This window comes from Toxorhynchites rutilus, chromosome 3 (genome assembly GCF_029784135.1).
Source record: "Toxorhynchites rutilus septentrionalis strain SRP chromosome 3, ASM2978413v1, whole genome shotgun sequence".
Lineage (NCBI taxonomy): Eukaryota > Metazoa > Arthropoda > Insecta > Diptera > Culicidae > Toxorhynchites > Toxorhynchites rutilus.
This window is the reverse complement of record NC_073746.1, coordinates 303,970,002-303,995,892: the sequence shown is the minus strand read 5'-3', so window position 1 is coordinate 303,995,892 and position 25,891 is coordinate 303,970,002. Positions and strand designations below refer to the sequence as shown.

General features: G+C 36.1%; 1 protein-coding gene across 1 annotated transcript in view; it reads right to left on the bottom strand.

Annotated features, from left to right (window-relative positions):
- Window positions 1-25,891, bottom strand: part of LOC129778341 (nuclear pore complex protein Nup88) — a 191,234-nt gene that overhangs the window by 111,603 nt on the left and 53,740 nt on the right. Inside the window, exon 2 of the mRNA XM_055785207.1 lies at window positions 11,970-12,139. Coding sequence (XP_055641182.1) covers window positions 11,970-12,139 — 170 coding nt within the window. The remainder of the gene's footprint in view (window positions 1-11,969; window positions 12,140-25,891) is intronic.

Here is a 25,891-nt window from a genome sequence, read left to right as displayed (position 1 = left end):
GAATGGCGTGATTTGGAGAATACACTACAATATGAACAACATAAATTCGAAAAGATCGCCGCCACAAAATGGTCGACTATGTATTCTTTGTAATCCCTTCAATATTGGTATCAAATGAAATGATTTGACTAATAGAATACAGTACAGGTCGGACTCGATTATATGTGATTCGATTATATACAATTTTGGTCACGATTATATTCAGTTTGAAAAAAAATATTTTTTTTTATATTTCAAATTATAAAAAAAGTTATAAAAAAACCTTTCAATGTTAAGGTGAAGTTTAAGTGGCTATTACATTTAAAGTGGGATAAAAATCGTGATTTTTGAAGATTTTGCTTGAATTTTCACCAGGAATTGTTTATACAGTCAACTCTTCCTAACTCAATATCCAAAGGGACCATCGAGTTAGGGAGGTATCGAGATACAGAATATTTTTTCCTAATTTTTTTTATGTCTTAAATTGTCATATATTAGGGTAAGTGTCCCAATTATGGTATGAATTTGAATTTTTGATTCATTCCCTTAAAGTGATAAAATACCTTTCTCATATAAAAAATTTTTTTTTCCAGAATCTTTCAGGAGGTGATAGACGGTTGAATTTCACGAAAAAAATCCTTCTACGCATATGTTAGAATTTCAACGATGACAGACTTATAGAACTTTTTCTTTGTTTCGGATTCTGTTGGCTCAAACTGACTCTACATTGAAAAGTATGCTACGTAATCCGATTTTGTTGCTTTCATTTGAAAGATGAGAAAATTTAGTACAGGATATAGTAGTGGAACATCTAAATTAGTGGATTAAAATTCAAAAAAATACATTTTTTAAAATACAAAAAACATTTTTGAAGTGGAAAATTTAAAAGTTTTTTTTATTTGTAATTATTAATTTTATCCTAAAAATTCATGCTAAACTTGATTGTTTCTATCAATTAAATTAAAGCTCTCTAACCTCTCTACAATTTGTTCTTTGACGCTCAACTTCTATCTCTCTTAATTTCGCTGCAATATCGATATAAACAATTCCTGATGAAGATTCAATCAAAATCTTCAAAAATCGCAATTTTTAATCCACTGTACTTATAAAAGCCACTTAAATTTCACCTTAATGCCTTAATAATTAATTTTTTTTTCTTGAAATTATTCATATTTGAATTATAAAAAAAAAACTTTTTTTTTCAAACTGTATACAATCGAGTCCTAAATTTTACATAATCGAATCATATATAATCGAGTTTGTATATAATCGAGTCCGACTTGCACGAGGCACTAGGTTAACAAAGAAAATATTGATTAAGTATGTTACTCAAACTGAATTGTAACGATCACGCAGGAACTGTTCAATCACAAAGAAATGTTCGAATAGTTTCACAGGAACATTTTCAGTTGATTTCAATATTCCGGACATATTCTTCAGGTTTGATTTAACGTTCGAATTAACATCTCAATAGAACTACTATCTTCAGCGTTTTTCTCAGGTTTTTCAACACTTTCTAGTATATCGGTATCTGGCATCAGATCACAGCAAATCACGTTTTGGTCCTTTTTGCACTAATTATTAAAAGACATTGAGCAATCGAACGGTATTGTACCGTCGACATCGCTCACGACACATTAATTATGCCAGCGGAATATCACTCCCGTCAATGTTGATTGTGCTTTAAAGTTAGGATTTCCCAGTTTCTGGACAAATTCTCAAGCCATATCCCGAAGAATAGAAGAGGGGTAAATTATTTTGTCTAGCTTGACAAGACAAAAATTCATTGACCGCTCCAGCTTCTCGATTTTGACCAACCTTATATGCTTTTGGTCTAGATACAATTTTCCATTCCGATTCCATTTTTACTTTAGTTTGAGTAGTGTTGATACCGCACTTTGTGCAATACTGAAATTATTTGCAGCTTCAGACCCCTTCCGTCCATGTTTTTCGACCTGCTCGATGATGCTCAAACCTTGCGCAATGGTTAGCGTTTTGATTGTTCGCTTGAAAGGTTTCTCGTGGTTTTCCATACTTGAAAAGAAATTGTTTGATGACACGAACACTCCGTCTTCACTTTCAAGGGCAATTGCAATCTGAGGTAATAACGCACAAAAACATGTACGCGAAAATCAATCGAGTTAGGGAGGTGAAAATCCATGGAACAATGAATCAAAACACATCGAGTAAGAGAGGCATCGAGTTAGGGAGGTATCGTGTTATGGAGAGAAGAATGCTTGTAAAATCGAAGGTGCCATGAAATCCATCGAGTTAGGGAAAATATCGAGATACAGAACATCGAGTTAGGGAGAGTTGACTGTATCGATATTGCAGCCAAATTAAGAAAGATAGAAGTTGTGCGTCAAAGAACAAATTGTGGAGTGGTTAAAGAACTTCATTTTAATTGATAGAAACAATCTAGTTTAATATAAATTTTTAGGATAAAATTAACAATAACACATTGAAAATTATTAACTTTTAAGAGGTTCACTTCCAAAATGTTATTAAAATTCACTAATTTAGTTGTTCCACTACTATATCCTGTACTAAATTTTCTCATCTTTCAAATGAAAGCATCAGAATCGTCTTCCGTAGCGTACTTTTTCATGTAGAGCCAGTTTGAAGCAACAGAGTCCGAAACAAAACAAAAAAGGCCTGTAACTCTGTCATCGTTGAAATTCGAACATATGCGTAGGAGGATGTTTTCCATCAAATATGATCGTCTATCACCTCCTGAGAGAATCTGGATAAATTTTTTTTTTCATGTGAGAAAGGTGTTTTTGACTTTAAGGGGATGAATAAAAAATCAATTTTTTTTTTCTCTTTTATTTTGAAAAAACGAAAAATACATGAAAAAAACACATAAAGAAAAAAATTGTTTTGACTCGATTATCCGGAGTGAAAAAAAAGCAATACTCCGGATAATTGACCTGTACAACAAATCTCATAATTTTTGTTTATTTTTCGAGAAGAATTTTCTTCTAATGCCATTCCATGCCAAACCGATATAGTGTTTCTCAGATTTCCATGATAAGTAGTAGTTTTGTTTTTTATCGCAAAATATTATACCCGTATTTTTTATTTTTTCGTTAGGGGGACTTTTTCCATTTTAGGGTGATCCAAAAAATAATTTTTTCCACTTTTTCCCAAAAAATTCCTTTTTTCAAAATTTCATAACATTTGAGCTATTGAACCGATTTAGATGATCGACACATTAAAATGACCAGGTATAGTCTTGTAACATAGGAATATTGAACGAAGACTTAAAACATGTTAAATTTGCAAAATAAGAACTCAAAAACGAAAAAAAAATAATTCCATTCCATGCCAAATCGATATAGTGGTTCTCAGATTTTCGTTGAAATTGGTAGTGTTGTTTCTTATCGCATAATATAAGACCTGCATTTTTTTATTTTTTTTCATTAGGGTGCCTAGGATGGTCGGAAAAATCAAATTTTTCCACTTTTTCCCAAAAATTACTTTTTCTCAAAAATTCATAACTTTTGAACTTCTGGACCGATTCAGTTGATCGACATATCAAATTCAAACAATTGAGCTAGCCTTTTATTAAAGAAAGTGGATTTTGAAAACAAAATGGATTTTGAATAGATTGCGTACTCTCATTCATTAAAATTTTCGAGAGAAATTTCACACACGGAAAAAATCTGTACCAACCTTTTTGGATTTGCTAGCAAAAAATTGTGCCACAAAATCTTGAAAAAAAAAACAGGAAAAAAAACATTTTTAATTCTTCCCGATATTTTATCCACTTCAAGTACACACATTAAGATAAAAATATCTTCGTAAAATATTCCAAAGCTGAAGGTTTAAGCTTTAAAATGATGTATATATCAGTATCTAAAATGATTCGAAAGCCTGTTTTCGACTTTCAAAAGTAGCATAATGGGGTAGGAATTCGAGTTTGAGTCACTGTATGTCTGACGAAAAAAAGAATAAATGGATTTTTTTTTTGAATTCGGGTTTCCCATTGACATTTTCTCGTTCCAAAAAATTAATGAGCGCCTCGAAAGGGTTACACCTATCGTATCACTTATCATTCACATTTTCACAAAACTTGCTCTGCGCCTTAGGCTCCCACATCACCACAAGGGATCAGCTTTCGCCAGAATCGTCATTATCGCCATCTATCTAATTACGCCACTTTTGGTAGGAAAATCGGCTCACTTGAACGTGTTATCTACTGGCGTCTTCTTGGAGTTGCCGGGAGGAGGAGGAGGTAAATAATTTAAAATTTATTAAAATATATGAAAAAGTTAAAGTGGCATTCGGTAAAGGGTGACAATCGCGAACAGGGGTTGGATTGCACATCGGATCAGCACTGCTACGGAAAAAAAGGGTTAACGGTGTCGAAGCCAGTGAATTGATGTTTTCCAACTGATAGCGGTTGATGGGTGTGCCTTGAGATGATTAAAATCTTTCGTATGTGCGCATACATCATTTCATTAGCATGTTGTTAATGCAGCAGATATTGTGTGACGACGGTATTTTGTTTTTGTATGAACCAAATATTTTACACCGCTTTTACCGCAAACCTGTCAGAAAATGGTAAAATAGCACATTCTCCGATATCAAAGCGGTCCCAAAATTATTCGCTCAAGTGTGATTTCATGATTTGCGGGGGCAAACCCGGCGCTGATAAATGTGAATAAATTATCTCCCTATCATACCCGACACCGGGTTCCTAATGGTCCGCCAGACAAATAAAATGTAATAAAATATTAAAAGGTCCAATTCTGGTATCAAAAGAAGATATGTATCCGCACGGTTTGTTCGCTCTCTCTCGTTCTCGAATTCGAGTTTCAATCAGGACGGTAACATACCCACACGCGTCCGTTACGTGTTTTTTCTCGCTTACTTTCTTTCCTCTCCACGCCTGCCACCATCGAAACAATGTTCCGAAACACTCGCGTATCGGGCGCATCCGTGGCCAGCAAAAAGGACTTTGATGAAGGAAACCTTTCCGTCCTGAGGGTCCACGCGGGTGATTTCGGATGCCATCCCCGCCGACATCAGAGACGAAAACCTTCGGCTGCATAAGAGTATCCGTACACCTTTACGTATTATATTTGCTTTGATCAAATAATTAAGGGAGTCGGGAGTCGTTGGCGCAGACAGACGACTCTTCGCGGACGCGGGCGGAAATCATATAATAATCACATACAGTGGGAGGCCAGCTCTGTTGATGATGATGATGATGGTGGTATGGTTCTTGAGTGTGCGAGATCTGGATCTGTTGGCCAGAACGGTTGGGTGGGGGCGGTCATACATTATTTGGGGGAATAAACTAGAAGATTATCCTCGGAAAACATAAATACATTATGAATATGGAAAATGCTTTTGCGGAATTATTTGCGATTTGCCTCTGTGCTTCCGAGGATCCGAGGTTTTATTTTTGTTCTGCAAAAAGCGGTTCTATTGGAATCGGAAGGGGCAGAGTTGAGGGTAGGGTAGCGAAGGACTAAGGCGGTTGGTTGGGTGTTGTTCGACTGTACATATTTAATTCTCCGTGTTTTCTAGGGAGCAGAGTCCGGAAAAAGTTGGACCTCGCCCGAAAACAACAGCACCAAACACTGTGTGCAGTATTTTCTGATCAAATGTATAATCTTGTGAACAACTTTTGCCACTGGTCTAATTTGGTGCCATTTTCCGCTTTCGAACAGTGGGTAAAGCGTATCCGGCGATAAGAGAACGAATACGTTGAAACGACCTGAAACTTCGCAAACCATCTATTAATTCAATCAATTATTGGAAAAATAATTTATCTCCCAATAGAATTTTAGCGACATATTCAAATTTCAATGTGCGACCAAACCGGATGAAGTTTTTCACACCCAGTTGTACCGTTCCAGCCTGTTATAATCTTTTAATAATAGCAATGCAGTAGTATTTTGCAGTTTGATATGCGGTGGGAATAATTTCCGTCCCTACGGCATATCAAGCCAGCTACACACTCGCCTCCGGGAGTCGTTTTTGCTCGCACAATAAAAGCCCGCGATCCTCCCTTCCCCGCCAGGCTCGGATTTCATCATTAGTTTTCGACTGCATTTTGGGAGATTCAGGTTGTTCTGCCGAAATTGGCATGCCACCTACCTACCCCCCGGCGGTGGAGGCGGTGTTTGTTTATTTATTTTATTTAGAGACGCCTGCTTGCTCGCTCGCAAATTACTCGCTGCTAAAAGGCGGCGAGCACTTATTAAGTGCCACCAAATTCGGGTCGAAAAGCATAAGTTCCGTATTTTAGTTCCGTGCGTAGTGGTGTGCGAACATGGCGGGTTGTGGGAATGGTGGTAATAGAACCGGAAAATATATGCGGATGGTTTCATTCGAGTAAGTCTGATTTGTTTTTAATTAAATAAAGTATAATTCAATATGTATCAGACGCGTTATACATACTTCTTCAAAACAAACGAAGATAAACAAATCCCATAACTTCAATTTTTAGAACGGTGGCAGTACATAAAAACATTATTTTGAAACAGAAACAGGTGAAGCAGTCAAGATATGAGTCTTATACCGAGTTCTGGCAAAATGTTGACTGGAGTGATTTTGATTTATATCGCATTTGCAAAGTTTACTAGGTCAGCCGTTCCATGCCAAACCGATATGGTGGTTCTCAGATTTTTGTGAAAATTGGTAGTTTTGTCAATTAACGCAAAATATTAGACCCTTTTAATTATTTTAACATGTTAACTATAAAAAAACAAATTTTAATAAACAACTATGAAAACGAAATCTGATTTTGTTAGTGTAATATTTTTTTTCACAGAAGATCAGCTCAAGGGTTTCAATTTGATATATCGATCATCTGAATTGGTCAAGTAATTCAAAAGTTATTCTTTTTATAAAAAGTTAATTTTGGAAAAAATAAGATTTTTCGGATCACCCTAAAATGAGAATGGGTACCCTATGAAAAAATAAAAAAAAAATACGGGTCTAACATTATATGATAAGGAATAAAACTACAAATTTTAACGAAAATCTGGGAACGGTTTGGGATGGAATGGTTGAGTTACTATCCGAGTCGGCCTAGTCAGTGTGCAACTGGGAACTGTTTTATGTTCTCCCATGTGGCGACTTTTTCATTCAGTTTTCGGTTTCCGACATTCGGTTTTAGCAGCTCATAGTACACCACCAGCTGGTTTCACCAAAGAGACAGCACAACCTTATATTCCGCGCGGCCGTCGATGTTGATGCATGGCCGGGGTATCCATACGTTGCCCGACGTTTAGGATTGTCGCAATGGGCCCACTTTTCATCGCCAGTAACGATTTGATGCAAAAAAAAAACCCTTTCTTTTAACGGGTGTTAAATAAAAAATGAGAATTTTTTCAATCACATATAAAAAAATATTTTTTTTCATCGATTTCAGTATTTTTTATTAATAGTTGCGGTGAGTATTTTTTATTAATAACATAATGTATTTTCTTCAAAAAAATTACAGTGAATGTTTGAGTAAGGGGCGTGGTCTGCTGTTCGACGCAACTTTGTCGCGATGCTCTCACAAGAACGTTGTACGGCACTTACGTCCATTTTCCGGATACAATCCCGGATTCTTGTAGTCAGTTGCTTCGTCTCCTTGGCCCTCCAATTGTTTTTATACACTAGGGCACTGAGTGAGCCAAAGAAATCCTCTATTGGGCGGCACTGGGGCAAGTTTGTTGGGTTACGATCTTTCGGCACGAAAGGTATCTTTTTCTCTTCAAGATACGCCAGCGTCTTCTTGGCGTAATGGGAAGACGCCTTGTCCGGCTAGAAGACGTACTTCCCATCCGCGTGATGCTCGTTCAGGAACGGCAGCAGGATTTTATCGAGGCACTCTTGTCGATAGATTGGTTGGTTGATTGCCAGACCGCTCGGCTTAAAAAAAGGTTTTGAAATGCCCCGGTCGGAAATGGCGATATACAACATAACCTTTTTTTTCAAACTTGTGCTTGAACTATATTTCACAGTATTTCACTTCAGGCGGAGTGGATGACTTGTCGCTGGAGTAGTAATTATCATTTCCTGGAATATGCGTTTTGGACAGCGGAAAATAGCTTTCGCGATCCAGAACGAAAGACGTCCCGCGGTATTTTTTGGTCATCTACCGACACTGTGATTTAATCGTCTCAATCTGCTCCTTCGTGTACTCCGGCGACCTCGTCTTCTTCCTGCAGACGATTCCTTCCATCTTTAGGGTCCGATGGATCAATACGTGGGAGCAGCCATATTTCCGACCGGCGTCACGCAGGCTGGTTGCGTCCTTGTTGTCAAACAGCTTCTTTAACGATGTCTTCCTCTGCTTCGTCATTATCGTCACCGGACGACCACTTCCGACCTTCCGCTCTACGTTAAGGGAACCCAGGATACGATATACCGTACTGACAGGTACATTTTCTTCCTTAAAATGTGCCACCGTGAACTTTTTTCCTTGCTGGAAATGCGTTTCGTAGAACCGTACAAAGCGTTCGCGGAGCACGTGCTGTTTCGACCCCATCTTTGCTTTGACTAAATTTAAACTAGCAAAACCAAACACGCCTACTGTTTCTAGGGAGCCCAAAGAGCAATTTTCTTGGAGAAAGAAAATTTTACGCTCTCTATTTGAGTTACTGAAAGGTATTGAAAAAATTCTAATTTTTTTTTAACACCCGTTATTCCGTTGGAGCAGTTGTTCGCACGTGAAAAAACGGCGTTTGACGTCTCGTGGCTTCAATTCATACGGCACCCAATGTCCTATCATTCGGATCATTCCCATTGCTTCTAAACGATCGGATATGGTTTGATGAGCTACTCCAAGTGTATCTGTCAGTTCTTGCTGTGTTTGTGACGGATCTTGATCGAGTAAAGCCTTCTTCATCTTTAAACTTTTTTGGCGGTCCGGAACGTTCTTCGTCTTCCAAGCCAAAATTACCACTTTTAACCATACGAACCACGTCTGACACGTTCGCTCAGTTGGAGCATGGTCACCATGAACTTCCACCAAAATGCGATGACTTTCCGCTGCTTTTTTCTTCATATTCAAGTGATGAAGTAACACTCCCCTTGAAAACGCTCTCGTTGGTACGAAATTCGACATATTCGAAGTGACAAAAAACTATGTTGTTTACGCTTCAACTTTTTGACATACACTGAAAAAGACGCGCAATGACAGTAGCTTTCCAACGAATGTCTGGAAATTTGATTTACTGGAATAATAATCAAGTTACGCCATCTGTTGTAAAACCGAGGAAACTTACCGGTACTACTAATAGTACACAATTTTACGTGGAACAACGGTTATGTAGCTCATGATCAAGATCAATGAACAATCAATGAACTGTATTTGAAAAATCTTCCGTGCAATGGATTTTAACAAATCGATATAATCAAGTGTTATCCGCAGATGATTTATGATGAATGAAAAAGATTATATCTACAGGTCGGATTTGATTATATACAGAAACAAATTGTTTTTTCAAATTTCAAATATGACTGTAGAGTAAAAATCGTGATTTTGGTATATTCTAGTTGAATATTCACGAGAGACGCTAACTTTCCTGATTTTTCAAAATTTTCCTGATATCCTGACCAACACTTAATTTTGCCTGAAATGATCCTGATTTTTCTTAAATTTAGAATAAAATTATTCGTAATAAATATATTGGAATCCCTGCCAATACTCCCCAAACAGCATTTGTGTTAAACTTGCTTTTTCTTTCGTTTATTATCTATCTATTCCAAAATCTTTCAAAAATTTCCTTAATCGCTATACAATCGCCATCGGAGTGGTTTTTATTGCTGTTTGATCTTATTATCGCAGCTATGATGTTACAAATCACAATACAGGCCGAATTCGTTTATTTACAGTAGAGTGCCAATGAAAATGGTCATCTCGAATTTTAGACGGTAAAAAAGGCAATATTTGACAAAAATCGAAATAACCGTAAATCTCGACGTTTCATGCAATTTGAAGGCATTTGGCATGCACAACTTTTTTTTAAACCTCTGATTTCATTTAATCTCCCCTTGGATGATTTTGCGAGTTTTTTTTCTTTTTAAAACTCAACCTTTGACATCTTCGTGTCACTAGTAAATTAACTCCGATTGATCTGAAACTTTGCATACGGTATTTTTCGCAGGAATCTACATTTTGCAAGAAGTCCCGTTCGAAAATTCGATGGTCACTCTTTTTCTCATACATTAATTGGCACTATAATACACAGTGTTACTATTACTATTACTATTATTATTTATGAATTTTGTTTGGCTGTGATGAGGCTCAATAGGTGTGTTCCAAAGTTAAAACGACGTATACAGGAGGATAACACTAACCAAAATATTGAAGATTCACCTTTAGGATAAGGAATTTATTTTCCAGGTTATGTATATTCCCATCGTAGAACCCTGGAAACGCCTCTAACACAACGACTTTCGTCCTTATAAAACTGATCAATTATTGCATTGTGAATGTTTTTATGATCAGCAGCACCAAGCGATACTGCGGTGTCAAAGTCGTCACATACCTTAATGTTGCTTTGTTCAAATGTAAGAAATTTTACACGCGGAAAAAATTAGTACCAATCTGTACTTTTTGTCGAAAATCTGTAAACTGTACCGTACTGAATCTGTACTGAAAATAACGAAGAAATCTGTACCTTTCCCGATAAATTTGTACGTTTGGCAATACTTCTGCTGAATATGAAGATGAAGTCATTTTCTCTAAGAAGAAAATGTTAATTTTGATCTCCTAACGGCTGTGCATATTTTTGAAAAAATATTCGATGGAATCGAGCAAAATGTTTTTGACAAAGCAGTCTCATAGTGTGCGTCGTTTTTCTCACTCTTTTGGACAAAAAAAAATTAACAAATTTTTGATCCGAAAGTATTTATGCGCTTTTAAAAATTTCTAGCCTAGTTCAGTAATGAGCCTAATGGACTCTTTTATCGTGGTTGTTCTCAGATCATTCTCGAGTATTTCATTGAGTTTCTTGACGCCAACACAGTATACCGGTAGTGATATTCAAAATTCACAAAATTAAAATGTCCCAAATCTGTCGCAAATAAACAAAAGCCATATCTCTTGGTGCGGTTTCGGGGGAATGGAGGGAGGGATTCAAATAAAATTTCATCAAACTCAAATAATCGCCGCATTCGCTAGACTGGCTTCTTGATAGACTTCCACTGGATAACAAGCAGGCAACACGCGTGTGGTGTGAAGTGAAGCCGAAGCTAATATATATGCCGTCTCCCAGCTTTCCAGCTTCCGCCAACCAACTGTTGGAAAACAATCCCAACTTGTTCGACATTTCGAATGAAATATGCTGTCAAAGATGCCGCCGGCGGAGCGAAGAGAATGGCGGGGAAGTTCGGCTGGAAGCTTCGACAAAATGAGTTTTTTAGAGGCAGGCAATGTGTGAGTGTGTTAGTGTTGGTATGTGCGCTGGAAATCGGAAGCTCATAAGCTCCGGCATCGGATGTGTGCTTGGGAAGATTTTCCACCGGCAGAACATGTGTCGAAAGCAAAGAACAGCGAACAAGTGTAGATTTTGCTAGTTAAACACAAAACCTAATTAAAATTAAATCAAATGAAATTTAGATGAACGTTTTTGTGCTCTACTACAGGAGTTCGACTTCTTTCTCTCTCTCTCTCTCTCTCTCTCTCTCTCTCTCTCTTTTTACTGCTGCTGCTGATACTTGGCTTTTGTTTTAGTTTCGAATGTTTCTCGTTTGATTTTGGCTTGTGACAAACTCGACGGATCCGTCAAGTGCTGGAAGCTAATTTCGGTGAGTTTCAGTTTTTGTCGCCTGACTTGCTCTCACAAAGACCGGTTATCTAATGCCAAATCTATTGCTTGGGAATCTCCCTCCGGAAATTACTATCCGCCAAGATGTTATTGCTTTTCTATGGAAATTTGTCCAATTTCTTAAGCCTTGTTGTTCGCTAACTTTGCACAAATTAAAGGCTCTAATCCCCACGTCGGGCAAAATTATCATTCCCCTCGGGTACTTACCGACAAATAATGCACTCCTTCCCGTCCTGGTACTGCCCGTTGGGTCCCCAGCGGCGGGGCAGTTCCAGAATCGAGAGTCCTCGAGGGCCAGCCAGTGCCAGAAAGGTGGCCTCCGTCGACGGCAGAATCTTCTCCACCGTAAAGTTTTGCGGTGCCGATGGAATTAGCGTCTGCAAGTGAGAGAAAATAATAATACTCGGTAATTAAACAATGATTCACGGAACGGCGTTAGCGACTCATCCTAGCATCAGAGCGCAGGGCTTCTAAATTGAGCCGCCATCCGACGGCGAAAATTGTCCATACAGTTGGGTTGTAATAAAAATTTTGAATTATGCGAGGAGTAAAAGTTGGTCCTTTTCCTTTCCCGGTATGCTGATTTCCCGGGGACAGGGGAATCGTGACTCATTAATGAGATTTATGCCCGAATCCACAGTATGGGGGAAACACGGAGGCAACGGAGAGATTAGATGGCCATAGGTTCACGTGAAGTCGATTGCGTTCCTGTTTTTTTTTGGGTTCGGCCCTCGTCTTTTTTATTATTTTCAGCCGAAGCGTCGCCCTTGCAATAAATATGAATAATTGATATCCACTGATAATAAACATTCCCATCCGATGATGAACGGGAGCCCATTTCGCGGAGGGAAATGTATCAATACAGTGAGAGGGGCGCAATGTGAAAGCACCCAAAGTTGTGTGCGATTATGAATAGATAATTAGATGAGGCAGCAATTTTTTGAAGAAAGAATATAACTTTCGGTAAAAAAGGAAACATTAAAATTTATGGACTTTCGTCGGTCTCCTCGGTTAATTTGTTCGATTGGAACGAGAAAGGCGGGTAAGACTTGATTAGGAGATCGACCCAGGAAGTAAATTTTACACTTGGTTTAATTATTAAAATTATTTATAGGGAGAGAAACAGTTTTGCTTTCTTGTACAGGGTCTTTCAGATTAAACGCTCACGCAAAAAATCGAATAGCTCCTTATAAAAAAATTGTTTTCGCTCCGTCCATGGTAGCACTGCATTCCCCACTTCGGGACGATAATATTCGGCTACTCGTTCAGTCTGATCGGATAGTTTTTGGTGTCAAGATGTACAATTTACAAGAACGTGTATTTTTAGTGAAATCCTATTACTCGAGCAACAGAAGCCTTAATGAAACTTTGTCCTCTTATGGTAAGAATTTCAACATTTCTCGTCGTCGATTACTTCCTCTGGGGGTACGCGAAGGACCGTTGCTATGTTACTAAGCCATAAAATTTTGAGGAACTTAACAAAGAAATAAGTCGGATTTTCAACAGCATCAAAGTCGTAATCAGGGTTACCATATTTACAGAATAATCTGTATTTATACAGATTTTTCAGACTTTTTGAAACCAAGAATCTGTAAGATAGGATCTGTAAGGATTACAGATTTTTTTGGTTTTCATACAGATTTACAGATTTTTAAAAATAACGATTCAATAATATTTATGGCTTGATCTCAATAATATTTTTCCCAACTCACCAATTTTATTCATATAGAATCAGTCTGAATGAGATTCATTTTGGCATTCATATGTAGCGTGTAGTACTGCTTTCTCATGTTCAATCTAACGCAAAAAGATGCAAAAGCTTCACAATAAATAAATAAATACTAAAGCACAGTGAATACGAATTTTACGTGGATACCACCATTCATAATAACTATGCCAATCAATGATACTAAAGCTAAGATTATGGGCCTGATTCTCGAATACACTTCACGGTAGAAACGAAATAAACGGCACACCATTGAACTACGTTTTACGAGTTAGTGAAGTGTCGAAGATAATACAGGTCGGACTCGATTATATATAGACTCGATTATATACAGACTCGATTATATATGATTCGATTATATACAATTTTGGACTCGATTATATACAGTTTGGAAAAAAATATTTTTTTTTATATTTAAAATATGACTTATTTCAAGAAGAAATTTAACCTTTCAACGTTAAGGTGTAATTTAAGTGGTTATTACATGTACAGTGCGGTAGAAATCGTGATTTTTGAAGATTTTGCTTGAATTTTCATCAATAATTGTTTATATCGACATTGCTGCCAAATTAAGAAAAATAGAAGTTGGGTGTCAGAGAACAAATTGTAGGGCGGTTAGAGAGCTTCATTTTAATTGATAGAAACAATCTAGTTTAGTATACATTTCTAGGATAAAATTAATAATAACACATTAAAAATTATTAACTTTTAAGTTTTTCACTTCTAAAATGTTATTAGAATTTACTAATTTAGACGTTCCACTACTATATCCTGTACTAAATTTCCTCGTCTTTCAAATGAAAGTAACAGAATCGTATTCCGTAGCGTACTTTCTTATGTAGAGCCAGTTAGAGGCAACAAAGTCCGAAACAAAAAAAAAAGTTCAATAACTCTGTCATTGTTGAAATTCGAACATATGCGTAGGAGGATTTTTTTCATCAAATATGATCATCTTTCACTTCCTGAGAGAATTTGGATAAATTAATTTTTATCATGTGATTATCATCTTATTCAAAAAACAAAAAAATACATGCAAAAAAAACGAAAAAAAATATTTTTTTTGACTCGAGGATTTGAGGATTCGATTATATACAGTGAAAAGAAATCAGAAACTGTATATAATCGAGTCCGCGCTGTAATGAGTTTTCAGGCAGAATGAGCACTTTTCAAATAAAAAATCATTAATGAACATTAACTTCTTCGTATCAAACTGGTGTTCAATGCGAATGGAAAACTTTGTTTTCTTCATGTGGTACAATAATCTCATACAAAAAATTCATCTGAAGATAATTTGATATTATAATGATAATGAAGTTTTAGTGGGAAACTAATTTCGTATCCAGATGTTGACACCGTACCGTTGTCATCGTGGATACATTTCATTTCGTTTCCACCGTGAAGTGTATTCGAGAATCAGGCCCTAAGATTCAATATTGAACCTATAAATTTAACCCTTTGCGGTAGTATTGAATTTCGAGATAAGCGTCGTACTTGTCGCATTCTGTTTACATGATAAAGAGGTGATGTATAACTTTGTGAGATTATGAAAGTTGAACAAGATTCCTTTTTTTTTTTGTAAACTTCTGATAATTATTTACTAAACAATGTTTTTATGTTTATGTTCATAAAATATTTGCTATAATTCTTCTTCGTGTGATATCCTTCGCATCACAAAATCACGAAAAAAAATTAGTTAGGTGTCCTACGACTTTTATCTTTTTATTTTAACTTACAGAACAATGCTCCTTACAACTTCACAGTGCTACATTACATTAATCCTTTCCTCAAGAATTGATGACAACTTTTGTTTATACTGAGTACCGTTATCTATTATTCATCGTGGCACCGTTTTGTTTTGTGAATAAGTGAATAAGACTATAACATTCTTTTAGAAAAAGTGTGAACTGATACATTGTTGCATAAATTATAATATTAGTATACTCTTTTGTTGTGGTGGATGGAAGTAGACAAACGACATAAGGGTTGATACAGATTTCGATACAGATTTTCTGAGAAAAAACACAGATAAAAAGATTTTTTGAGACCAAAAACACAGATTTTATTATGGCAACCCTGGTCGTAATGTGCATTAAGATTTTTTTTCGCCGTTTAAAACGCGTTATCGAAAAAAGTCCTAAAATGAGCCCTATTTTTGGTTTTTAAAAATAAAAATCGGTTCACTTTTATAGAAGTTATTAAATTTTGTTGCGTGAACATTTAATCTGCAAGACCCTGTAAAAACAACTTTATATCCGTGGAATATGCTCACTTCTCTAAGCCAAATGTTGCAACACTTCATTCAAATCAGAATCACTATAATTTTTCCTATCTGTTATTTGGTGTGGAAATCATCAACTGTCAACAACTGTAGCGTTTGAAGGTACCTATCGACGGTATAAATTGGGCAACAGAAGAGATGTCATGTCCATCACGACAACGCCAGGCCACTCAAGTCCATAGCGACCCAGAAACTCCGAGAGCTTGGCTGAGATGGATTCTATGAAAAAAGGCATAATGGAGCCACCTTTAAAACAAGTGACAATCTATTATCGAATAAAACGCATTATTTGATCGAAATCCGATTTTAGAATAAAAGAATTAATCAATTAAGCAAATGAAACTAAATTTGGCATGTGGAGGTTTTAGGGTGCAATAAATGATTCTATAATGGTTAGACACTCCACCCCCTCTCTAAGGAGGGGGGCTGCCATACAAATGAAACACAAATTTCTACATTACTCGAGAACTAATCAAGCAAATGGAACCAAATTTGGCATATGGAGGTTTTAGCGAGCAAAATTTCTGTATTACTTGAAAACTTATCAAGCAAATGAAACAATATTTGACATGTGGAGGTTTTAGGGGGGAAGAATCATTTCTAAGGTGGTTCAACACTCCACCCACCTTTCTAAGGGGGGGGCGGCCATAGAAATGAAATACAAATTTCTGCATAACTCGAGAACTAATTTAGCAAATGGAACCAAATTTGGCATATGGAGGTTTTAGTGAGCAATAAATATTCTTATGGTGGTTTGACACTCCTTTCCCCTCTCTAAAAAGGGGGGGGAGAGTGCTGAACAACTCGAGAACTAATCAAACAAATGGAATCAAACTTAGCATATAGAGGTTTTAGGGATCAATAAACGTTTCTATGGTAGTTCGACTCTCCTCCCCACTCTCCCATACAAATGAAACACAAATTTCTGCATAACTCGAGAATTAATCAAGCAAACTGAGCCATATTTGGCATGTGAAGGTTTTAGGGGACACGAAACGGTTCTATGGTGGTTCGATACACCTACCCCCTCTCTCGGGCATGGGGGCTGCCATACAAATGAAACACAAACTTCTGCATAACTTGAGAACTATTCAAGCAAAAGGAGCCAAAGCGCCTGGCCGGGTAAGGGAGTAAAAAGTGCCCCAAACCAAATCACTAGCTGTGTGGCTAATATTGTAGAGGATATTAAATAAGAAATTTTGGCGGTTTTTTTGAACCCTCATGTGGTTTAACATAGGATCTATAGTGAAAAGTGCACTTTTTCGTTTATTTCACACCATCCTCAAAAGCTTCGAAATTTGAAAAAAATACTGAATATGCTTACACCCTACGGTGTATCAAGAAAAATTATCAAAAAAAAAAATTCATCAAAAATTTAAGTACTAAAAACAATATTGAAATTTTAAATATATTTTTTTGGGAATTAGAGATTCAGTACTACTCTAATTCATATTTGAATGTGTTCCTACGGCTTTTATAAATATGTGTGATTTTTTTCAGATATTTTCAGTGTAGCGCGGTACAAAAAATATTTTTTTTCATATTTCCAAAGGGTCTGGCTGGGTAAGGGAGTAAAAAGGATCTATGGTGAAAAATGCACCTGTTCGTTTTCTCCACGCCATTCTCAATAGCTTTGAGACAAAAATTTGAAAAAAAATATACTGAAAGTATCTTGCTAAGGTGTATCCATCAATATCTTCTAAAAAATTTTTCATAAAAAAATCAAATAGGGGAGAGGGAGGCAAGTTGGCGAGGGAGGCAAGATGACGAATCGGTAATTTGACCCGTTGTAATGAAGGTAGCGCCACCTACTTTTTACTGAAGATGCATCATAACAAGGCCAAACTTTGTATTCGGTAACTCTGCCGAAAACGTTATCACAAAAAAAGTGAAAAATAAAAATGAGAAAAATCGTGATTTTGTTATTTTATTTCCGTATTTTTAAATTTCATTATCCACTTTATGAGAAAATTTAAAATTTCAAAATAATTTTATACATGATAAAGGTACTCTGTTGCACATAATCTGTTTGTTTCCGGCGAGTTTCAATCATGAATTTTTTTCAGCTAATTTTTTTTTATTGAAAAAGTCGCTTGGGGGCAAGTTGGCGAACTGCAACATTATGTTGATTTTTGGTTTTTTATCGCAGATGGTTAGAACTTATAAGCGAAAAGGGAGACCAATATTGGTCGGACACCAGTTTGGAGAATGTTATGAAAGCTATAGAAGAAGGTTTGTCTGTTCTGGGTGCTTCAAAACAGTTCGGTTTGCCAGAACCAACTTTGAGACGCTATCGACGAAAATATCCAGACATGGAGGTTAGATTTTCAATTCAGCATTTGCGTTTCCATGTTCTTTATGCAAGAAATATTAAATCTGTATCAATTTCAGTATACGTCATCCAATAAAGGCCGCTTTAAAGCCACATTCAGGTCCAGCTTCGAAGAATTCCAATTCGTTTGCGATTAAAAATGGCATAGAGCACCCTTTCAAAGGAACATGCGCTGGACGGACATGGGTTTAAATGTTTATGAAGGCTCATCAGCTATCTTTGAGAAAGCCAGAAAATACCTCAGAAGCTCGATTAATGGCGTTCAATGAAGAAAATTGTGACTTATTTTTTCGGACTTTGGGAGATATACGAACTCAGTATCGTTTTCCTGAGTGTGACATTTACAGTGTTGATGAAATGACATTTCCACTGTTCCAACCAAGGATAAATAAATAATTGTTATTACATTTTGTTGTTTTTAGTTTTTTAGTTTCCATCCATCCAATAGATAATATGATAGAAAACACTTCAGGCTATATGAATCAGCATCAACATTAAAAAAAAATAATTCCAAGATCAAGGGCTCGCCAAAGCTTAACGTCGTCAACTTGCCTCCCTCTCCCCTACTAAAAAAAAATGATTTTTTTTTAATTTTGTGATTCAGTACTACTCTAGTTTGTATTCAAATTTCTTCCTACGTCTATTTTAGGTAAAAGGTTTTTTTTAAGAATTTTTAGAGTGTTTTTCGCTGTACAAAAAAAAATTATTTATATTTTCAGGCATTTCGATGTTTTGAAAAAATAATATTACTTTGAGACCCATTTTTACTCTAATTTTTATTTAAATGCGTTCATATGTGTTGTTTTTTCCACATGTAGCGTAATTTTTTCTTAAATTTTTAAGAGGATAGCGCGGAAATTTTTTTTTTGCCTTTGGGCATTTTTAATTTATTTTGAATTTGTTTATATTTATATTTATTTAAATTTGGTTTTTTATAAGTCTAAATTTTGTCGGTATATTTAGAGCATTGCGCTGAACAAAGATTTTTTTTCTCGTATCTTGAAATATATGAGATTATCTTTATATTGGATTTAGATTGTTTACCAAATTCATAGAAGTCAGCAGTACGATAGAGCTCTGTGAGAAAAATTAAGTCCTTGTGGGAAGATCATTCAGATTAATGAACACTAAAAAAATCCAAATTATTATTTTTTTTAAATTTTAATCTTACAATTGAAAACTACGAATACAATATAGTAATCGATTTCAAGAAAATAAAAATTAGAGCAGAGGTGGGTCTCAAAGTTATATTTTTTTTTCAAAATTTCGAAATGCCAGAAAATGTATCAAAAAACGTATTTAATTACGTATTTAATTTTTTTTTATTAGATATTTTGATGAAAAAAATGTTTGAAGGTATTTATCGATACACCTTAGTTAGATGTACTATCATTATTTTTTCTTATTTTTGTCTCAAAGCTATTGAGAATGGCGTGAAAAACACGAAAAGGTGCATTTTTCATCATAGATTCTATGGTGTACGATATAAGGACTCAAATATATGGTACTACTGCCAAAATGTTTTATTTAGTACCCTATTCAACATTTTCCATACAGTTGGTGATTTGGTTTGGGGGCACTTTTTACTCCCTTACCCAGCCAGAACCTTTGGAAATATAAAAAAAAATATTTTTTTCCTCCGGATAATCGAGTCAGAAAAAAAAACAATTTTCTCTCGGTAAACGTAATATAATTATCATTTGCACTTATTTATTAAACGGTTTTATCTAGCTTGGACCCGTTTGTATGTTTATGACTTTGTAACTTTGTCTGTAGCGCTGTACCACATTAATAGAAATTTAATCCCCTTCCAGTTAACCGTTTGATCTGAAATTTGGAACACATCTTTATGTCTGGTGTCATCATGAAACTGCGTATTCCATGATCTTGAAAATCCAATATGGCGACCGCTACAAAATGGCGGATTACATATTTTTTCTCAGAACCGCATTTAATGTGGGTATCAAATTAAAGGGTTTGACTAGTAGAACATAGTAAATCATGAAAAATTCAAATCCAAGATGGCCGCAGTCCCCAAATAACTATTTACTTTCCAAATGGTCGACTATGTATTTTTTGCAATCCCCTCAATATCGTTATCAAATGAAATTATAATAGAATACAGTACATCATGAAAATATTCCGAAGAAAATTAGGTAATAAGTAAACGTTAGATTTCTATTATCCACAGTTAGTTGTTTCATCATATACCCCAAGATTTTATTTTAGTCTCATCATTGCACTAGATTAATGAAGGAACGGATGTGATAACTATTAACTGCTACTTCCCGTTTAACTTAAAGTTTTTTTTTACTTTCTTTATTTTCTAGTTTTTAGTAAATTATCTATATCATTAGTATACTTCTCTACAATAAAACCATTCAACTTTTTTTTTATTTTTATTTCTTACCTAACTTTCTTCGAAATATTAAGATGATGTCTGTATTCTATTAGTCAAATCATTTCATTTTATACCAATATTGAGGGGATTGCAAAAAATACATGGTCGAAGATTTTATGGCGGCGACGTAGTTCATAATGTAGTGTATTCTCCAAGTCAGGCCATTTAGCCATTTTTTAGCAGCGGCTAAATTGAGTTTTTCAAATCATGGAATACACAGTTTTATAACGGCAGTAGAATTCAAGGTATGTTCCTAATTTCAGATCAATCAGGATCAAATTTCATTTAATGTGGGACAACCCTACAAACACTCAAAAATACATACAGACAGGGCTAGCTGAATGAAACCATTAAAAAGTAATTGTTTATTTGGGAACTGCGGTCATCTTGGATTTGTGGTGGCGGCCATTTTGGATTTGCATGTTTCATGAATAACTAGATGCTACTAGTCATAAATAGTCATAGTCATAGTTTTCATAAATAATTGTGTTCTACTAGTCAAATCCTTTCATTTGATACCCATATAAGCTGTTCAATATGGAATTATTATACGAATTATTCAAAATTTCCGAAAATAAAATACTCCGGATAATCGAATCCCGGATAATCGAGTCCGACCTGTATTTTAATTTTTGATAAAATTTGTTTTGATAATTTTTCTTGATACACCGTAGTAAGATGCACTTTCAGTTTTTTTCACTACATATCCTACGTTAAACCACATAGGGGTTCAAAAAAACCGCCAAAATTTCTTATTTTATATCCTCTACAATATTTGCCATACAGCTAGTGATTTGGTTTGGGGGCCCTTTGTACTCCCTTGCCCGGCCAGGCCCTTTGGGATGTGAGGGTTTTTGGGTACGGAAAATGTTTCTATGATGGTATGACACCCCTTCCTCCTCTGGGAAGGAGAGGGGTCCCATATAAATAATGCACATATTTCAACCAAACATACTCCAACCAGACATGACAATTGAAAATTTTCGGAAAACTCTGAAGGAAAATGGGAAAATTCGAAAAATTCAATTCGCATGTGTTCTACAATTACATATTGACAAGCGTTGTTAGTCCATTTGATGTTTGCGGTAACAAAATTGATCTTCGTTCGAAAGTGGAAATGGATTTTAATGTGTTAAAACACACTCATTTCTCGTCTTCTATCTATATAAATAAAAATGGATCGCCGGATGTGTTGATGAGAGCAAAAATTGAGAAAGGAATTGTCCAATTTAGGGCTGTCTTCATATTTTCTGTATCAAACATTTATTCTATGTAACATGTTATTTGCAAGTGAATGAAAAATCTTGCACGAGAATTATGTCTGAAAATAATCTGACATTAAAATGTCGAGTTTTGGTAGAAGTACTGAAATTTTATAGTAAAATATAATTTTAAAGGGTATATTAGAAGATCAATTAATGAACAGTTCTGCGATTGGATCCTTAATCTTCACAATCGAAGAATCACCTGTGATGGTTTAGTAGGGAGTGAGCTACGATGGTGTAATCGATATACATTTTTGCGAAAATGGAGTGAAAACATCGGCCAAAGTATATCAATTGGATATAATCCTACCACAATAGTTCAAAGTAATGGACACAGTGGTGCACACCCAACAGGGGGAAAAAATATCAAGCGGACATCTTGGAAGGCATTGTGAAACCTCTTAACCAAACAGTGTTCGTTAACAAGCCTTGGGCCTTTCAGCAAAACTCTGAACAAGGCAAAACGACCCAAACGTGGTTCAAAACAATGTTCCGGACTTTATATCTACAGAGGATTGGCCAGCTAGTAGCCCTGACCTGAACCCACTCGGTTACAAGTTGTGGGGCTTATTAGAGGCTATGGTTTGTTCTACTCGTCAACCGGATATTGAGTTGCTCAAGCACGCCCTCACCTGTGCAGTGGACAACTTTCCCATGGAAGTAGTGCGTGCTGCAATCGTTGAATGGCCAGATCGTCTTCACCTATGCCGAAACGTAAATGGAGGTCATTTCGAATAATATGTTGTGTAATTTGTAGCTGTTAAGTAACTGGATGAAACATTGCAAGAAATTTTATAGAAAGATGATTTCAGTTGATTTTGTAGCCAATATTCCATGTACCAGAATTTATGACTATACATACAAGGTATAACGTATTTATCATTATTATTTGTTTGTGACACATAATCTGGAAACTATTCATTAGTTACTTGCAGTGGCCAAACCCACAAAGAAATTTCCATACTTAATAGACCTTCGCGCGGCAAGGAATACTGCACTATTTGCGAATCGAATCAAATTTCACAAAGCAGCAGAGTTGCAAAAAAAAAAGAACCAATAGACCACACCCTATACTCTTAAAAAAACATGACTGCATCAGACCACATTTCTGCCACGCTGAGCGACCGATAAATTGTATCGCGTTTGGGAATATGTCCCGGAAAACGCCACGACGGGATATCAAACTTCATGAATTGAAAAATTAAAATGTATTTCATTATGGATCGTGTTTGCTGCTGGGAAATTCTCCTCCCTGTGCTTTCTTCTTTTTTTTTGTCCACCGTAGGGACCAGTAGCAACTTTGACCTCGACATGGTGAAGTATGAATAATCGAACGAAATAACCGTGGACTGGTCGGGATGATACGAGCCAGAAAGAGAGAGATCGCGATGTCGAAAAGTTTGTCTGTTAGGGAATCGGGGCTCATTAATCTTGCAATTGTGTACAACAGCGTCGATTGAATCCGTGGCGGAAGGTGGCACAGTGCCAATGGTAGCCAAGAACAGCACTCAGGTGAAATTAATATCGATGCTTCAGCAGTCGTGGAATCGCAAAGGGCAGCGAAATTGAAATTGGTACTTAATTTTGATGGCATCATCAAATTTAACGATTTTCATTTGCCTAAGGAAACAGATTGACTAATGTAGCTACATTATTTATACGATTTTTTTCGTGTTCATAATCGTGGGCCCGCGCTTTTCTCTCCCGGGGCAGGATTTAAAATCAATTTTTTTGTTCGCTTTCGTGTTCTGGCAAGTCCTCGGAAGTTTGCCCGGCCGTGACTAAAAGCAGGGCCACATTAGCGACACCGTGCAGAGCTAGCACACCTTCGAGGGATGGAAAGGCATTTTTTTTCCGCTGGCTGTCTCTCCAAAATAGGAATTTTCTTTTTCTTGAGCCATCATTCAAATTGATGCTGGAATAATAGACACGTTAATATGGTGGCAAAGTATCCACGGAAGGAGACGGATACGGATCAGGCGGAGGGAATGAGTGATTCATCATGAAAATGCGATAGCAGCGGGGCAAATAAAAAACCGGGATTAACGGGATGAAAACAATCACTTAATTGATGTTTCCTTAGGGGAAAAAAGATAATGATATCGAATATGTTCCAATTTTTCATCGAATCAAGGTACTAAAAAACCATCACCGCTATATGATATATCCAGAAAGTGTGCTCTCCAAACCACGAAAACAAGCAGATTATTATCTAATCATTATGCTGCATTCTTGGCAGCCCCATTTTTCGCTCTATTTCCAGCAATTATCAATTTGCTCACAGCTGTCGGCGAAAAATGTTCTACCCCCTCTGAAAATCTCTGTAACAAAACAAAACAACAGCAGCAGCATCTTCGCGACCGAGATGATTTTTCCATTTCTCCATTAAGATTGTTTCACCTATCAGATCTCTGTCAAAAAGGAAAAAAAAAACAAACAGCACTTCGGGGGCTGTATGCTCCTCAGCTCGCTCTAATAAGCGAACCTCCGAACAGGAGCGAGGCAAGGTGTATGTTTTGTTATCATTACGAAATCGCACAACATGAAATGGAAGAAACATTATCCTCCACCACGGAACACCCCCTCTCACCTCCGAAAGCCACCGAAAAACCCGCCCCGAGTATATATGTGTGTATTAACCTGAAATTAAAAGTCTGCTTTACTTTGCCTCGAGGATAAACCGTACAATTTTTATAATTCATCGCGATGGCATAAAAAAAAACACAAGAAGAACGCCCGATGCTTGTTCGAAGATGGATCCTTCTCATACCGCTTCCATCAGCGCTCCCCCGTGATTGCATCGGGAGGAATCCGAAGGGCGGGGGATGGACGACACCACCAGCTTATTTTTTTTTCAACCTCGTCATCGTACCGATAAGCCACAATTGGCATGGTGAATCGCGACGGTGTCGTCTGAGGATTTACGTGGAACATGGTTTTGTATCGCGATGATGTAAACAATTTAAGGAAATTGAATAGTATTATTGAGAAACACGTTTGTTCATTGATAATCTAATTATGGATAAGGGATCTGAAATTACACAAATATATAAACTGCTGAATGCATACAACCCATACATTTAATATGTATATCTGCAAACTGAAGTTCTATAACCTGTAGTAAAACTGTGAAGGCCGAATCTGGAATTCATTCAGATAGTCTAACTACTAGAATCTTACTGTGGAATCAGGAATCAGGAAACTGAAATCTGTAATCAGATTTTAGATTTCTGTTTTTGAGGTTTGTATTTGAAGTTTCTATTCATAATTTGTATCTGGAATGTATAATCTGAAACATTCTTGAATCTAACTGTAGCATGTGAATGTTGAGTTTAGAATGTCTCAATCTAGATTTTGAAATTTCGAATCAAAAGTCTGAAATGCTAATCCGATACATAAAATAGAGCAAATGTCGAAATGCTATTCTTCGATATTTCTAAAAGTTTTGTCTACATGTAGATCGCTACTTAAAAAATCATTTCCCATCATTATATGAGAATATTTGTGACCTTTTCTACAATCATAACATGAAATGTTCTTGTCTGGTTAAAATGCAGTCTACGACAAATTTGGTATCTTGAATTTAAATCAGGAATCTGGAATCTGAATCAATATAGGAATCTGGAATTCGAATCTGGAATCGTAATTTGTAAAATTTGAGAATTTCCTGATTTAGAGTCAATATTGGATATTTTTTGGATATTGGATATTGAATTAAATATCTTGGATTTGAATCAGAAATCTTGAACCTAAATCAGGAATCTTGAATCAAAATCAGAAATCTGAATCGAAAATTTATATCTTAAATTTGAATCTATAATCAAAATTTGGAACATGAATCTTAAATCTGAACCTGGAATCTGGATCTGGAATCTGAACCTGGAATTTTGAATCTAAATAAAGAATCTTGAATATAAATCAGGAATCGGAATCTGATATCTGACACCACAATTTGAATTCGGAATCTGAATCTGAACCTAGGGTTTGAATCAAGAATCTGAATTTGTAATGTGTAATCTTGAATCTGAATCAGAAATCTGAATCTGGAATCTGAACCCACAATTTGAGTTTGGAATTTGAATCGAAAAGTTGTATCTTGAACCTGAATCTACAATCAGAAATTGGAA